This window comes from Chenopodium quinoa, unplaced genomic scaffold, assembly GCF_001683475.1.
Source record: "Chenopodium quinoa cultivar QQ74 unplaced genomic scaffold, ASM168347v1, whole genome shotgun sequence".
In the NCBI taxonomy this organism is placed as follows: Eukaryota; Viridiplantae; Streptophyta; class Magnoliopsida; order Caryophyllales; family Amaranthaceae; genus Chenopodium; species Chenopodium quinoa.
In genome coordinates, this window is record NW_018743292.1 from 745792 (window position 1) to 763391 (window position 17600).

The following is a 17600-nucleotide window of genomic DNA, read 5'->3' on the forward strand; positions in this document are numbered from 1 at the left end:
CGCTTGATGCCAAGCTAACCGATGAACTAGCATCATCGTGGTTCTTGTGGTTTGAACCACCCTTCTTCTTGGGATTAGGACATTCCCTCTTAGTATGCCCTTTCACACCACAACCCCAACACACAATGTTCACCTTCCCTTTCGACTTACTCCTCCCTCTAGACTTCGATCTTCCTCTTTGAGCACCTCTTTGTTGTCTTCCACGTCCCCTACCTTCACTAGAATAAGCACCACCCGATGACTCACCCGAGTTCTTCCTTCTCAAGCTCTCACTCAAGATTAAGTCCCTCACATCATCACACTTCAACTTCGACTTTCCGGAAGAGTTGCTAATGGCGGCTACAACGGTATCCCAACTTCTAGGCAACGATGACAACAAGATCAAGGCCCTCACTTCATCATCAAACTTAATCTCAACCGAAGCTAGTTGAGAGATTATTGAATTGAATTCATTTATATGTTCAGGGGCGGAACCACTATCATTCATCTCAATTTCAAACAAACGACGCATCAAGAACACCTTGTTCATAGCCGATGGCTTCTCATACATATTGGACAATGCTTTGATCACACCAACCGTCGTTGTCACATCTTTGACATTGTAAGCAACACTCTTAGCCAATGTCAATCTAATCACTCCAAGGGCTTGTCTATCCAATACTTTCCACTCCTCTTCCTTCATACCCGATGGTTTACTAGTAAGGGGCAAATATAGGTTCTTTTGATACAAATAGTCCTCTATTTGCATCTTCCAAAACCCAAAATCCTTCCCATCAAACTTCTCAATTCTCAACTTGCCTTCTTCCATTGCAAATCAAACACACAAAGTTCACAATAGGTTTTCAACAACAAAGAATGCAACTTGACACCTAAGACTCAAACTTTGAACACCTAAAGTTCCAAACTTTGAAACTCAATCACAATTTCAAGTTTAACACAAACCCTAAATCATCAAAACACCAAAGATTCAACCTTGGCTCTGGTACCAATTGTAAGGATTAAAGTGTTCAACTAACTTGCAATCAACCCACAATAGCAATGAACAAACAAGCATAACAATCAAGAACAACTTTGAAGGAATTAAAGCAAGTAAAAGGAAGACAATGTTACCGTGGAAAAACCCGAGAACCGGGAGAAATAACCCACCCTTGCACTATGGAGTAATATTGATGATGAATGAACTCAAGAATTACAAGCATGAATTGTATAGAATTCAAATGCTCCTCACAAACCCTCTCAAAACCTCTCTATGTGTTTAAATGTTTGTGAATACTCAACAAAGAGGCTTAGAAAAGGTATATATAGTCTAGGTAGAAAATACAATCCAACGGCTAAGATTAAAGCAAATCGCACAAGCCGAAAACGAAGCGACGAAATAGGGAGCAGGGAGGTTCGGCCGAACCTACCCAGAGTTCGGTCGAACCTAGGGTGGTTCGGTCGAACCTCCTTGGGTTTGGTCACTCCTCCTCTAGAAATGAAAATTGGTGCACCTACTGACTTAAAACCGGGTTCGACCGAACTTTTCACAAGTTTGGTCGAACCTTAACAATAAGGCAGCTTCTATGCAATCTCCTTATGTCTCCATGTATTTATCTATCTCCACACTAATCCTAACAATTTAACCATGTTGACGGTAATTTTTATTGAATAATACAAGCACTAAATTTATCATATTTTTTTGGTGAAGACTAAATTTATCATATTAAACCATTTAACAAAACATCTTTTCTCCATATATATTTTTCATAATAATAAAGACTCAAACGACATCTAATAAAAAGATATGCAGTTATTTTATAATTGCTTGGATATGAAAGTGAGCAAAAAAGGTGTGGACGTGGGGTTCTTTTGTGTAAAGGTAATTAAGGAAATACTATATATGTACAATTATAACAATTCATAATACAATCATTCTTATCAAATAATTCAAACAAAACATATAAAAAAGTCTTTAAAACATTAAAGAATAGAGGCAGTTTGTGTGAAGTAAGGAAGTACGTACAATGTACAATAATTATAACAATTCGATCTTAATAAAACAATTAATATCAAATAATTAAAACAAACATATATAAAAGTTGTTAAATCATTAAGGGTCGGAGGGATTGCATTTAGTTGCTCATTATTTGCTCTTACTATTGAAGCAGACAACACCACATTGCGTAGATTTTTGGAATTCTATTTTACAAAAATTTAACAAGTAAAACGTTTGGAGACCCACCTTAGTGCAGTGGACCAATATACAACATGAATTATACTCCTATTTTGCATTGCATCGAATTTTGATATGGTTTAACATAGTTTGTCTTTGGTTGCGTTATAGAAATTATACAACGTGAATTGTGTTTTTGGGATTATAATTTTAATTTTGGTTATCTCAGCAAATTAAAAGGCAACATTGTTTACCTAATAAGTTCATACATAATAAAAGAGAAATTCTCATTAGTAGCCATCAAGTTTTGTTAATTATCTTTGGTGGCCAAAAACTTTTAAAATTATCTAAATTAGCCATATAATAATGTAACTTAATTAATTATGACATTATAGACCATTGTTAGCCACTTTTAAGGCTAATAAGTAACTATGGTTAACCTATATATGGTTAATTTTCAATTTTAAAAATAAAATAAAATAAAATAAAAAGTTACCATCATTACGTATTGTAAAAGTGATGAATGCTCTCAATACGTATCAACTCTCCTTCTCTCTCTCCCACTACAAAAAAACACTTTCATTTACTCATATTCAGAAACCATGCATCTCCACCATGATTCGAAATTCAAACACCATCTTCTACCTTTCAATTCTTCGACTTTAGAACTAGGGTTCGAGATTATTTAATTCTGAATTTGCGACAAAGGTGGAGTAGAATTGGGGTTTTTTTCAACCATTGGAGTTTACAAAATTGTGGGTTGTGATTGGATTCGATGGACGACGTCTGGGTTGTGGTTGAATTTGCAAATTAAGATCCTATCTTTATTGCGTAAATATTCTGTGCCCTAAGTTTTCAATTAAGTTAATTGCTTTCGTGTTCTTGAATTTAATGTGCTCTGTTTTGTGATGGCATATGATAGCTTTGGATGGTAATAACCTGACATACTTGATGTTATAATCTTTGGTAACCTTTCTTGCTGAAAAACTATGAGATGAAGCCATGAGAATCTGGAGTAGTACGTATAAAAATGGCGGAGAAGATGAATGGGTTTTCAAAAAATGATTTTGGAGGAAAAAGGATGGTTATAGTTTGGAGGGAAAGTAAGTAAGGGTGTAATAGTAATTGTGTTACTTAATTACACTTAAGTTAACCATAGTTACTTATTAGTCTTAAAAGTGGCTTATAATTAATGGTTTAAAATGTTATAATTAATTAAGTTACAGTATTATATATATGGCTAATTTAGATAATTTAAAAAGTTTTTGACCATCAAAGATAATTAGCTACCAATGAGAATTTCCCTAAATAAAATAATGAGAAATGCTATTACGGGTAATTGTTTTTGTTTAACTTTTACTCCGTAAGCTTATTTACTTATCTAAGTGTTTCTCAAATTATTATATTTGTGAATCTAACTTTAATTACCTTTACTCCCATAGACTTTATAGCTATTAGTCATGTCTTTAATTTTATTTTTTTTTTAACGGAGTCATGTCTTTAATTAATTTATACTTTCTTTGTTACTAAATAAAACTCCGTTACTTCTTTTTTGAAGGTCAAACGACTTTTAAACTTTGACCATGCATTCTCATAGTTGTATTACGGAGTAAAAAATGAAAATAATCAAATGAAATCTTATTAATAACATTTCAATATATATTTTCAAACTAATAAAATTTTTACTTCGTATAATTTTATAAATACACAGCGATAGATTATAATTAATTAATTGTCAAATTAGTGTATTGGAGGCCATAAAATAAATAGTTTCACATTAATTAATTAGCTAGTATGATAAGATATAGTTACAGGTATTACAATAGCTATAATTTTTTTTTTTTAGTTTGTCGGTGTGCTTAAAAGTGTCGTAATTACTCATAGCAAATTCTACGCATACACTATCTTCAAATGAAAAAAGTTAAAAAAAATCTACTCTCTAGGGGATAGAATCAGTGATGGATTTTTTTTTATTATTTTAGATATAAAATAGTGATGATAATCACACATAGATGTAGACAATGTTTAATGAAAATTACAACAGATTTACTTTCTTCGTTTATATTGACTTAAGAAATAGAACCAATGAACCATATACAATAAGACAAGTAGACAACTACCATGTACGAGTAACATGTTACAACTACGTAGTAGTCATTGTTACCCGGGCCTATCATTAGTAAAGGACAAACCCTATATTTAGTACTGAGTCGTTTTTTCAAGACTCCTACTCCATTTACGTCCAGCTGATAGAGTTTCACGTGTGTCAATTTACATCGTACAAGTACCAATATATATACTTCATATCTAATTTTAATTTTTTCTTACCAATTAAAAAAAATATTAAAAAATATATATGTCAATAGAGTATAATGATCTAATGATGCAATTAGAAAAAGAAAAAATCAAAGCAAGCAAAATTCAATAATTGATTCTAGAAACAAGTCTGCAAGCTTTTATAATTTGGAAAGGAACATAAACTCACATCTTAAACTTTAGGCGTTTTTTGGTTGACTAATAAAAACATGGGAAGTTGAAATTCCTAGGAATTGAAATTTTTTGGTGTTGTTTGGTTGACAAATTCATGGAAAGTAGAAATTCCCATGAATTTCCACTTCCCACAAAATGGAGGAACTAAATTACCTAGGGGGGCCTAGGTAAGTGGAACTTCCCATGATTAACCAAACACTTTTTAGAATTTCCTAGGAAGTTCAATTTCATGGGAAATTTAATTTTCAAGGAATTTGCAATTCCTACATTCAACCAAACAAGCCTTAAATTTAATGTATTTACTTGTTTTGCACCATTTTCTATACTGAGATTACAACATTTCAGCAAGCAAGAAGAAAAACACCCTTTTTCCTTTCCTAAATTTACCCCAACCGTTCATATTTACTACCTCCGTTAACAGTTATTTGCAACATATACTAAAAATGGGTGCTAACTATTATTTGCAACAAAGCTTTTCTTTCCTTTTTTAGTAACTTTTTTGGTGACAAAATTACCTTGCTACCCTTAATAAAAACTGATTATATTCTAACTTACTTTGTTATTAAAATTAAATATCCCTCTTATCCACAAATCTAATCTAATGATTCCCACCAAAAATAAAGATCTACATCCCCTTTTGCTTCAATTCATCAGATCCACATTCATCTTCTCACCAACCCTCTTCAATGCACCCTTCAGCTACTTCCATTAACGAGGTTGTTGAAGCCTTTAGCTCTGGAGATCGTTCCATATTTCAACACCCTCTCTCTTCTCCTCTTTCGATCTGGTTTACCTCACTCTCTCTCCTCCTTGTTGAAACCCTAATTTCTCTAGATCTTACACCTTCTCTATCTGCAGATCTACTTTCTTCTTTGAAAAACCACAAAAAATGAGTTCCCTAAACGAGAAGCAACCAAATCTAGACGTTGTTGCGACCTAAAAATGTCAGCGTCGTACTGGGAAAATGAGGTTAATCGGTACCCGTAGGGCAACATACCTGGATATGCGCCGTATGTATGGTGTAGGTGTGAAGCTTGCTCCTTACGACTCTGATGAAGAAGGTGAGGGGTCTAAGGTGGCAGATCTGGGCAACAACGGTGAGGGTTCAAAGAAAAAGGATCCTGCTGTTGATGTTGTGAAGAGCGAGGATGCTGAACCCCATTCTGCAGCTCCTAAGCCGGAAAAGACTGTAGAGGAGGCGGCTGAAATAAACCCAAAGGTTGAGAAGTCTAACGGTGTTGTCTCCAGCAAGAAAAGGGGTAGAACTGGGTCCCCTGTCGACGAGGCTGTTGATGTTGATGGGGATTACAACCCTTCCAACTGTGGCTCTAACTAATTTTGCAACGTAACTCTTTTCTTACCCTAAACTGTTTAGATTAACTGTGTTCAATTACTCTGAGTCCCTGATTTGTTTGTTGGTTGTGATAATTAGCCTCTGGTTGCTATGATCTACCTTATTGGTAGTAATTGTTGCCTGTTGTTGGTAATTTGTGGCTTATGATACTAAATTGTGGAATGTTGTTGATAAATTTGTTGACTGTTGGTGATAATTTCTGCCAATTATTGAAAAAATATGGGCATTGTTGTTCAATTCTGGCGATTTTTGATAATTTGTTGGCTACTGTTGGGAATTTGTTGGCTATTTGTGATAATTTCTGTCAAATATTGATAAATTCTGAGTGTTGGGCATTTGTTGGCTTGTGTTTGGGAATTTGGTTGCCATATTTGTTGGCTACTGTTGGTAATTTGTTGGCTATTTCTGGTTTGTGATATTTATGGCTTGAGGTTGTTCATATGTGGGTTTCTGGTTGTTCATATATGGGTTCTAATTCTTTTGTGGGTTGTGCTTGTTCCTTTGTAGCTTGAGGTTGTTCATTATTGGCATAGAATGGCTTTGGGGATTATGATATGATGAATGATGATGAACTTGTAACCTATTGTAAATGGTATTAGATGTTCTCAATGAAATCTAATTAAGAGATCGAACATATGTGCCTGCAGTTCAGTCCCTTATTGTTGGAGTCCCTTTTGCTTTGTTCTCAATGTCTATGCTAACAGAGAACAACATTGTTGCCTAGATGTGTGTCCCTTCACGAGTCCCTTATTGTTGCCTAGATGTGTGTCCCTTCATGAGTCCCTACTTATTGTGTGTTCCTACCTGATCTAGGAGTCCCTTAATGTAGTGTATGTGTGTGTGAAAAATCCAAAAGATGAAAGGACTCATTTGACACAAAAAATTGATAAGTTGGAATTGCTCCAACAACTTCAACTGTAAGTTGTTGTTGAGGGAACCACTTATGCAATTTATGGGATAAAGAAACACCCTCTGATGGATTTAAACATGTGTGTGTCTGTGTATCACAATGGCAAACATAATACACATAACCAATTAATTTCAAACAATGGTAAAACTAAAAACACAAAAGACTACCTATTATTTTACCATTTGCTTCCATGCTCTTCATTGGTTATGTGTGGCAGTCTCACTGTCACCTTCCTTATGTGTCTGAGATGTGTTCAGTCTGCATCAACTTTCATGCCTTCATCCTCTTCATTGCCTTCACCTGCCGATATGAATAAAGTGTTAAGATAATCAACAGCTTGTTGAACCAAATTCCTCTCTACCTCTAGTTGTTCTGGCAGCAAGCCAAGTCTTTCCAGCCTTTTCTTCCCTTTGTGTGTTAGGGTAAAATTATTCCCCCCTAGATGCTTGAGTATTTCTTCCATGCAACATTGTAGTGTTATCCAACAGTACTTGTTCAATACTGGATTAAACAAGCCATAAGCCTCTTTGACCCTGTCTATGAGTTCCCCCAAGTTCTTAGGGAATGATTGGTACTGTATGGATTGTATGACATTGAACAAGCCAAGATCTAGCACATTCAAGTCAGGTGATGTGCTGGCTGGTAAATGAACTGAATGTTGAACCCATCTGACTGACATGCAGCAATGAATTCCTCATCCTTAGGAATTTGATGAGGTCTGGCATTATCCCACTGAATCCATATGTCCTTAGACAGATGGGGTGGCTATTTACTTTTTATTGCTGGAATTACATTATTGAGAAGCATTGCCCTGATTGCCTCCTTGTTTACATTCTGTGTTGCCTTAATTTCCACAGTTCCAGCTTCTTTGTTTTTGCTATTTTTCTTTGCAATGGTCTCATAAACAAATGGAAAGATTCCATACTTTCCATCATGTAGCACATGTCCATGGGTGTCAAAAATTGGCTTGCCAATCATTGCCTTGAACATGCCTTTTACCTTGAATTTTTTGGACTATTGGCACCTATATGGATTTGGTTCATTTGACAGCAGGTAGAACCTCCTTATTTCTGGGTTCAAGTAGAACCATTTTTCATCTATGTGTATGACTTGCTGCATATCCTCAAACTTTGGGTTAGCATTCTGTTCAGCAGGCAGCGGATAACTTAAAACCCATTTTAGTCTTGCTATCTCGTGGTTGGATGTCAGGGCTGGGTGATTTGTGCTTGTATGTGTTCTTAGCCTCCCTTTTTTATTTAACTTGTGAATGGTGACATGAGAGCAGCTTCATAGCTTCTCTCAGTTGTCCTTTTGTACAAAGGGAATGACTGCAGAAACTCATCTGTGTACTCTGTTGGTTTGGGTCCAATTTTGCCTTGCTTCTGACATCTATCACATTCCCTACGGCCATTTGTCTCTTTATGTCTTTGAATTATTTCTGTATTGTTGATCTGTGAACATTGAACTTCATTGCTTGCTGTGATAAAAAGCCTCGTGGCAATTCCTCACCATCCATCTTCACTAGAATAGCATCAACAAGCTCTCTTTTTTGCGTAACAATAAGTTGTTTCCTGCCTTTGGGTTGCTGCATTGCTTCTTCATGTAACACATTTTGATCAATGTTGTGAGTTTCTTCCATGGTGCTTGAATCACTGTCTTCTATATTGCCTTCATCATTTAGCAATTGAACAATGCTAAAAAATTCCTCATCGAAAAATTCTGCCATGTTTGATAATTTCTGCAATGTTGATTTCCACAGATTTGAGGACTGGTGATGAAGTGGGGGTTACTGTTTTTTTTTTTTTTGAAGTACTGAAGCTGAACCAGATTTACCTTAGAAGATGAAGGATGCTGCTTCTAACCTTGCACTAATTAGTTTTAGAAGGGTAGCTTAGTGTTAACTTTTGTGAAGAAAACATGGTGTAATTTGGTTAGGGTAGAACTTTTGGTTTGTATGAAAAATTTGAAAGCTTCTTCTGGCTGCATGTTTAAATACCCTCCCTTGAATGAAAAATTCAAGTGGAGGGAAACATTTGGTGTGGAAAACTAAAAAATTTCAAAAGAGGGTGAAATTTTAGAAAGGAAAATTAAAACCCCCAAAAATTCAGTTTCTCTCTCCTCTTTATATAAAACCGGGTCCCCCCTTACCCTCCTTTTTAGTGAATTAATCGCGTGCCTTTGTTTTCAATTACTCTCACCTAAACACTCCTTAAAAGTTTTGCCTAGGCCTCCGCGCATAATACATTTGTTGCAAATAACCGTTAACGCAGGAAATATATAAGAAATGGACTAGAGAAGCCGTTACAGCCAAGTCTTAATTTTCGTGTATGTACTATACACTAGAGCGTATCGTATATTCGTATGTCCAAAATAAGAAAAATATGAAAATGGACTACAGAATTCGTTACAGCCTAGTCTTATTTTCCGTGTATATATACTTTAGATGTAACGTATGCCCAGAACAAGGAAAAACATAAGTCTATATAATAATGTACGTACTTATCTTGTGCTGTTAAGTGTTAACTATGAAAATTAAAGAAATTAAATGCCTGCGACTTATATTAAGGAAAAAAAGTCTTAAACTTTTCAAATCGTGGTTGACAATCATCATCAAATCATCAATAGTGGGATAATATAAATTTATGGTTTTTAATTTTTCAAATAGGATATTTGAAATAGGGGAATAAAAGTTATCACATTAATTAATCCACCAGTAAAATTCAACCCATAAAAATTATCCCTTTACTTACCAACAACTTTTGTATGTGGCTGGTCTCACTGTGTGGCCAGCTAACACATGAGTAATTCATGACCGATCGAGTAATCCCTAATCAATAACCTCTGACTGAGTAACTCCTGATCGATCGAGTAATCCCTAACCAAGTAACCCTGACTGACTGAGTGAGTAATACCTGACTAACCGAGTGATCGAGTAACCCCTGACCAAATAACCCCGAACATTCTTTTATAAATTAAAAATATAATAAAAAAAACATGTGACTGGCCACACAGCCACATATAAAAATTTGTGTTTACTTATTTAAGAAAATTCAGGCAAGCCATTAAGGTGATAACTAATACGAGTAACTTAATAGAGTACAGTCAATAGTGATAAAGACGTACTTGAAAGTTTTCGATTAATTAGTTAAATACGGATTAAAATTATAAAAATTATATCTACAAATCCCAAATGTATGGCTCTTATTGGTCGATTTGATCCATGGATATCACGTTTGCACTTACCTTATCCCCCATGCAAAACATTTTTATTAAGTGGTCCTACTCCTATGTAAATAAGTAAACACAAGTATCCAAAAAAATATTCGTAAGTGTACGTCATTGTTGATACGCAAGTTTTAATTTGCTACGTGGAAAAAGTTGACAATATTTTACAAGTAATTGTTAGTGAGACAAAGAAACATTAATACAGTCTCTCCCCTTGTCAGTATCTTTATTTTTGCTAGATTAAAATTATTTTTACTGATTTTCTATTATATTTCTTCTTTAAAGTTATTTATTTTATTGAATTGAAATTAATATACTGAATGCTCTATTATTTTTTTAAGGTGAACTGAACAAGGACTTACTAGGTGAGATATCGGTGGAAAATGTTGAGTATGTTAATATGGATTCTTTTCCTCAAAGTATACTGCTTTAGCGAAATAGATTTAATTTAATTAAATTTAAATAAAATGTTCGTATGACTTGCTATTTTAAAAAAAAAAATATTGATAAGAGAACACTTGTAATAAATTAAATAATACAAAAATAAGCTAGGCTGGTAAATTGGCTTAATGCTTGGTTTAAAAGTTATTACTTCATATTTAATTATTGTGAGATCATCCCATACGAAATAAAAGGGAGGACAAAATAATATTCCATTTGTATTAAGGAAGGACAAAATAACATTCCATTATTGTAAAAAGTGCACACAATTGAAAGGAGGTTATTTTTATTTGCTCACTTTCAATTTTAAATTTTATTTTTGCTTAAAAAAACTAGCACTTAATCAACTTAATTGTCACAATAATACTAGCTCTTGTGCAAACTTAATCAATATAATGTTTAATTTAAATGGAAATACTATTAGGAACTCCCATAGAAGTAACACCAGGTTCAGAAAATGGCCTCAACAATTCATAAGGCACAACACCTGCTCCATTTCTATTCCTTAAGTTCTCATTAGCATTCCTCTCATCAATGATCCCATCTAACTCCTTCAATCTCCCGTTAAACTTCTCGAAAGCCGCCTTTATCATAGGTTCATTTTCCCATGAAGGCTCCATATTCTCACCTAGATATTCTTCGTCGGGTGAATGACCCGAAAGCACGTCCAAAATTGCCATAACTCTAGTAGCTTGTATTTGAGAAGGGTAACTTCGAAGAAGTGTCTCCTCGGGTTTATCAATAAAGTGTTTCCATTCGTCGCTAGTGGGGTCTTCCGTAGGCATCTTAGCCCTCATGACAGTAGGCCTATTAGGGAAGTAACCCGCATAGGCATATTGTCCAAAGTTTACGGCTGCATGATGCCCTGAAGTCACCCATATTATGGTTGTCACAATTTGGATTAGGTCGTCGTTTGTTTTGAGGCTCGGCCACCATGGCTCGTCTTTCTTGTCTCCGTGCCCTACGGTTCTTACCTCCGTCCACCAAGCTTGAAGCTCTTGATCCGATTCTACTAGGCTCAGATCTTTGTAGTAGTGGTTCACGTAATCTGCCACCCATTGCTTGAGGATATACCATAACTCTAAGCCATCATTCGCGTATGGGTAGTCCTCTATTGTTAGCTTTAATCCGTGTGGTGCTGATGCATCTTCTTCTGCCAATCCCCTATAATAATTCAAATACAACGAACGTGACTCAATAATATCACTGATTAATTTAGGGTAATGATACATGTAGCCCTTAGGGTTACAAATAAGAATTTAGTATATATTCTATTTTTAAATTAATTTATGCATACATGATAAATTCACGCGAAAATCAGTATAATTAATGTTATGCTTTCATTTATATTTTTCATTTTTAACTTCTTATATGTAGCCCTAAGGGATATGTATATCATTTTCCAATTTTACATTAATTGAACATTCCGTTTGACAAGATTTTAATTCATGCTTTATTACCATCCAAATTGATGTTGCAAAATTGTATTTTAAATTACCTGCTAATTAGGTCATTTGGTAAGGCTTCATTATCAAATCGCCACTCCAAGCCATAGATGACAGAGCTAATCTCACAGGCATACTTCCCGGGTGAGAAGGAACCCTCTATGATACCGCCTGCATTAATCAAAGCTAGTCGAGCAAGAGCATTGATCTCTATGGTGTATCGAAAATGAGGGTGCAATAGCCTATATATTGGGTGCATTGCACTCAATTGACGATTTGCAGCAATTATGTAAGGCTCCGTGCAACAATGAGTTCTAAGCCTACAATAATCATCAAGTGAACATAGACTAATTAGTCTTCATGGTACAAAAAATATTTAAACCAAAGTTACTTTAATTTTATCAATATTTGGACCGTACCAGTGGCTAACAAGTTGGTGGTAGCCCGAATCATGGGCAAGGACATGCGCCTTAGCAAGCTTCCAAAGCCAGCCAGAAGTGGCGCTGGTTCCCGGCATATACACTTGCTTCCATTGAGGCTTCCCATCTACTGGAGGCCGAGTTAATTCAATACCTAAAGGTCTTAGTGTTCCATCATCATTAAGGATGAACAAAGTTCGCGAAGCATATAATGTTGTCCCTTTGAGCTCCCTTACTTTGTTCACGTATGGCATAAACATGTCATGATAATCAATTATGAACAACTTCTTTTCTTTCAATGCCTGCAATATGTATGATCATTTTTCTTAGTTGGTTCAACAAGTATGAAATATTAATTAATTTACATATAATGCTCAAAAAAAAATTTAAAATATGGATAATTGAACAACATATATAATCGATCTTATAAGAACCTGATCAAGCGTCATGGATCCCTTTATCTGGCTCTGTATGAGCTCTGTTGTAAAAGCCGATTCGGGTGGACCGTAGATGTTAGGATCCAGATTACTCTTTAGTGGCCATTCCTGTATAAATGACATGCTAATTTGTTTACAATTTCATTTGACTTTATTGACGGATTAGATAATTAGATTATGCACATTTAGTGGTTAATTAAGCCTTCGACCTTTAGCATTTTACAAGAACTATATAGTAAAAGTTCGTATATGAATTCATGTATTAGTTGTATATTAAATTTGTATATTATACCGTGACACGTTTGATGCTCAAAGGATTCAAGCCAGCAAGAGTTTGACGAGAGAACTCCTCATCTCTAAACCAAGAAAACCTATCCCCTGCAAGTCAACCATAAAATTTACTGTGTTAATTAATTACTTAGCTTAATTAGTCTAAATTGTCAATTATGTTGAAACTATTACTCCCTTTATTAATTTTATTCTTGAATATCTGACACGTTTTGACTTTTACCATAACATTTAGTCAAAGTTATGATAAAGACAAAGCGTATCAGAATAATCTAGATTCTAGAGTAACAAGTTATTAAGACTTATTAATTAAATTGAAAGTAATTAGAAAAAGTTCATACGATCAAATATCTTAGGGAGCTCAAAACGAAGCATATTTTTTTCAATGTCAGTGACGGCCCTAATGAGCCTAGGCAACATATTTTGCAAGACTCCATGTTGTTGCAATCCAGGACAGCTAACCCCTTCGTTGAATAGCGAATCAATGGCAGTGAAGTATGGAAATCCTTGATCAGGATCAACCATTGCGGTCTCTAATGATGGTATCACAGCATGCAACACCGAGTACACGGTTGTGAAACCAAATTGTGCTTGCTTCACCTCTGAGAATTGTTCATCTCTAGGTACATACACATTATTAGATCTGCTTTCCGAACTTGGATCTGCACATGAGATTGCATTCATAAGATTTGTTTACGTATATTCGAGAAAGCCCCCATTTATCAAGTGGCAAAATGGTAAATAAATCAACATTTTTTTAATAATGATGGGTCTCGCAATTGCTCATAAACAAATTTTGTTTATTAAATTGATAAACTTTAATTTTATTCTCAATATATTCAAAATATCACTTTTGTTTTACGGATTTTGTTGATTAAATTTAATAAAAAAAATAGTTCAATTCGTATTTTGTTATATTCATCAAGGTAAGTGTGCATCTTGAATACCATGTAAAGAGAAACGTCATTAATACCTGTCTTAGTAGGAGGACGTCCAGTTCTACAACGTCGAGGGTAAGGAAGTTCTTTGCTACCACCCAAAGCGGGTCTAGCCAATGCAGGATCTCTATCTGGATCGCCAACATCGTTGTAAATGTCATAATCATATATTCTTTCAAAGCTCTTGCGCTCACCCTTTCCATCGCCTCTCAAACTTTTAAGCTCCTTTTCCCTTAACTTCTTCAATCCAGCTGGTGTTTGTGATGGCAAGTATGACTACATGTATGTAAATTAAATAATCGTTACTTAATGATTGTACAATAATATATCAAAATCAATGTTAGAGTTTTATTTCCAACTATTTGAAAATTCATAAATTTGAAAAAAAAAAAAAAAAAAAAAAAAGGATAAAATCATTCTTTCTTTTTTTTTTGTGTGTGTGTCTCTTTTATACAAAGCCACAAAACTAGATAGGTTCTTAGTATTTGCAATTAAGTGATTTTATCAAATACTATTGGTTAACAATTAAAACCAATATAAACCATTAATACCATCAATTTTGATCTCAGACACGCTAGGTGACCAATCATCAATTTGTCAAACTAAACTGAAAACACTTCATAATTAACATGAAACAATTCTAATGTCGAAAATTTGTACCAAATAAAAAGTAATTAATATTAATTATATAATTAAATCTAACCTAAGACTCGTATGATGAGACTGTATATACAATCAATGACATATAAATTAAACTTACAATAAAATAATTTGTATAAAAACTTATGAAATACTCTCTCTTCTTTTTTTTTTTTCCTTTTTTTACTCCGTAAGTGACATACTAGCACTTGTGATCAGTTGTCATGCATATCGAGACAAATGTTTGATTTCTAAAATCTTTAATTATATATCAATAAAGACAATGTATAATATAAAATTGATAGTAATTATATACAAGTAAAAAAAAAATTAAGTCAAAAATAATACTCCATATATAAATAGAAAAAAAAATAAAAATAAAAATAAGAGTTAAAGTATGTCACTTATAGTCATATAGAGTATTACTTCGTACCTTATTAGTAAAGAAAACCCTTTTTTCAGGGTTGTCGAATTTGGCATGGACCCAAGTATTGCAATTAAATTGTACTGAACCAAAAGGCAAACCATCAAGGACAATGTCAATGAGGTGCATCTCTGTATGGTGTTCATTTTCAACAAGTACAGCACCAACTTCTCCAAATTCTGGTGGGACTACCAAATCTGATTCATATTTTACCAATCCTTTCTCCGTTTTTGTTCGGTGGGCGTATCCTTTGATTGTTGTCTTCTCCAATCCCGATTCTTTGACAACAAGATACAAAAAAAATAATTAAAAACTCGACTCATTTACTTTTTATGTATGTACCGTTTAAAATATTCATTTAATTATATTGTTATTAAAAAAAAAATAATAATAAATCACGAATAGCAGGTGGGATATTGTTAGTAGATTTGTCACAATATAAATTTCAAATCTTAAATGTCACAAAAGTCAAATGAGTTGAACTTTTAGGATTAGAGGGAGTTAGTAGCTAAGTCACATAATGTATAATTATTATTTAGTCCAATTTTTTTGGTACAAATAATTTATTAGTCCAATAATTGCACTCTATTATAATAAGTATCAACATATATGTGTTTCAAAAAATAAAAAAAGGGTTTCAAAAAAGTATCAACATATATTTTGTCCACCTCTGATAAGTTCATTGTCGTTCAATAATTCTCCTTTCAAGAAAAACATAGTAGTATAATACGTTTTGTATTAAATTGTCTTTCAGTCTTTCTAGATGAATAGAATGTTACTTTCTATTTAGTTGCATGTTACTTACTTAGTATAGAAGTAATATTTGCATTGGTAATAAGACTAATAACAACGTTTATACTCCATCATCAAATTATGAGTAATCTACCCACTAGATAGAATAGCATCATAAATAAAACTCGTTGTAATATCATATCAACGTGTCATTTACTTACTCGATTGAGCCTCAGCACTAACAAGCTCCAAGAGGATGGATTTACCCAACAAATCAGTCATATCGTCAAGCCCTCGGTTAATACCAAGGTTGGTCAAAACACCAATCGCTGGTTGTACTGAAATGGTGGCCTTAACCTTCACAGCTTGTTCACCACCTATGGCTGCTACTGCTTTAACTCTAAGGCGGCCATTTCGACCACGATGTGCCCTAGTCACGGCACCACCACCATACAACTTCCTAGAAAATAATGCACCAATTGATGCGTTATTTACCCTAGAAGAATTGTATAGTTGAACAAAATTTGTTTCATTTCCATTAACAAAGGGCTTTGGCAACAAAAAAGGTGATGAGGTTTTGCTAATATTATTGGTGGATGTGTTCAACATCTTTATTTTAGATAATATAATTTTATTTTATTTTTATTTTTTTGGGATGAAAAAATTGGTATGATATATTATTCCTTTTATAGATGGTGAGAAGGGCATGCATGGAATAATAATATTACTAAATTTGGAATACATTATGCAATTACAGCTTGTGTGAACCATGTGATTATTACAAGAAAGAAATATCTAGAGCAGGTATTCATGTAATGATTTTTTTTTTTATGCAATTATCATATAATAATGATAAATATGTATGATATACTCGTATTACGTAAGAGTTATGGGCACATTACTACTCATGGACACAAAATTGCAGAATTGAATAATTGGTGTGTTATCATTGATGAATTATTGTTGATATAATTATATGTTTTTTGATTGTTAATTATTTTATATAACATAACTGTTGTTATTATATTATACATATAATCAAAAAATTGTTATATTATACATATAATATAACAATTATTATATATATGAAGTGTTAAAAACTCCCTCGATCTGCTCAACTTCGTAAAGATGTTTCAATATTCCCGTATTAAAGTCCGTCCACAAAGATATTCTTATTTATTTTCCGTATTACTTTGTGTGTTTAATGGTAATATAATGAAAATTCTCTCTTTTATTTTACTATATAAGTAATTACTCCTAGTCAATGCTCGGATTTTTAAATTAATACAAAATAAATAAAAGTTTACTGTAGTTAATATTGATTGGTCATCGATCAATTGTTATTTCCGTAAAAAATTCCAACTAATTAATTACAAAGTATGAACTACTATGTAATAATTCGTGTAACACAATATCTTTTTCCAAGGAGATATATATACAACTTTAAAAAAAATAAAAAAAATAATAATTATTATAATAATAAAAAAAAAAAAGATTTTGGTGTATTCAATTACTAATGAGTAATGATATAGATGCAATATATATGTATGGAGAACAATAAATAAAATTGTTTTTAGATTTCGAAAAGTGGGATTGTTTTGAGCAGAAAAACCAAATTTGGGATTATTAGTTTCCATTAAAACTAAAATAATTCTACACGTTTATCATTGTAATTAAAATTGTAAAAGGGAGCACACAAATTTGTT

The 17600-nt window shown here is 33.4% G+C and overlaps 2 protein-coding genes across 2 annotated transcripts; both read right to left on the reverse strand.

Moving 5' to 3' along the window:
• Nucleotides 1–7159: 7159 nt before the first annotated feature.
• LOC110737179 lies at nucleotides 7160–7884 on the reverse strand. The gene is made up of 2 exons (XM_021917554.1): nucleotides 7680–7884; nucleotides 7160–7578 (listed from the first exon to the last, which is right to left on the reverse strand). The coding sequence occupies exons 1-2, from the start codon at nucleotides 7882–7884 to the stop codon at nucleotides 7160–7162; spliced, it is 624 nt and encodes a 207-aa protein (XP_021773246.1).
• A 2884-nt stretch (nucleotides 7885–10768) lies between these two features.
• On the reverse strand, nucleotides 10769–16503 carry LOC110736163 (linoleate 13S-lipoxygenase 2-1, chloroplastic-like). The gene is made up of 9 exons (XM_021916313.1): nucleotides 16116–16503; nucleotides 15172–15440; nucleotides 14135–14375; nucleotides 13503–13823; nucleotides 13166–13251; nucleotides 12871–12981; nucleotides 12437–12738; nucleotides 12071–12337; nucleotides 10769–11736 (listed from the first exon to the last, which is right to left on the reverse strand). The coding sequence occupies exons 1-9, from the start codon at nucleotides 16501–16503 to the stop codon at nucleotides 10977–10979; spliced, it is 2745 nt and encodes a 914-aa protein (XP_021772005.1). The 3' UTR covers nucleotides 10769–10976.
• Nucleotides 16504–17600: the final 1097 nt, after the last annotated feature.

What these genes read in the sequence shown, in the direction of transcription:
- LOC110737179 (XM_021917554.1), bottom strand. Translation starts at nt 7,884, where the DNA reads ATGATTGGCAAGCCAATTTTTGACACCCATGGACATGTGCTACATGAT. An exon ending in TGTAATTCCAGCAATAAAAA is followed by an intron (nt 7,579 to 7,679) that starts GTAAATAGCCAC and finishes GCTGCATGTCAG; the next exon opens with TCAGATGGGTTCAACATTCA.
- LOC110736163 (XM_021916313.1), bottom strand. Translation starts at nt 16,503, where the DNA reads ATGTTGAACACATCCACCAATAATATTAGCAAAACCTCATCACCTTTT. An exon ending in TAGTGCTGAGGCTCAATCGA is followed by an intron (nt 15,441 to 16,115) that starts GTAAGTAAATGA and finishes TTGTTGTCAAAG; the next exon opens with AATCGGGATTGGAGAAGACA. An exon ending in TGAGCATCAAACGTGTCACG is followed by an intron (nt 12,982 to 13,165) that starts GTATAATATACA and finishes TCATTTATACAG; the next exon opens with GAATGGCCACTAAAGAGTAA.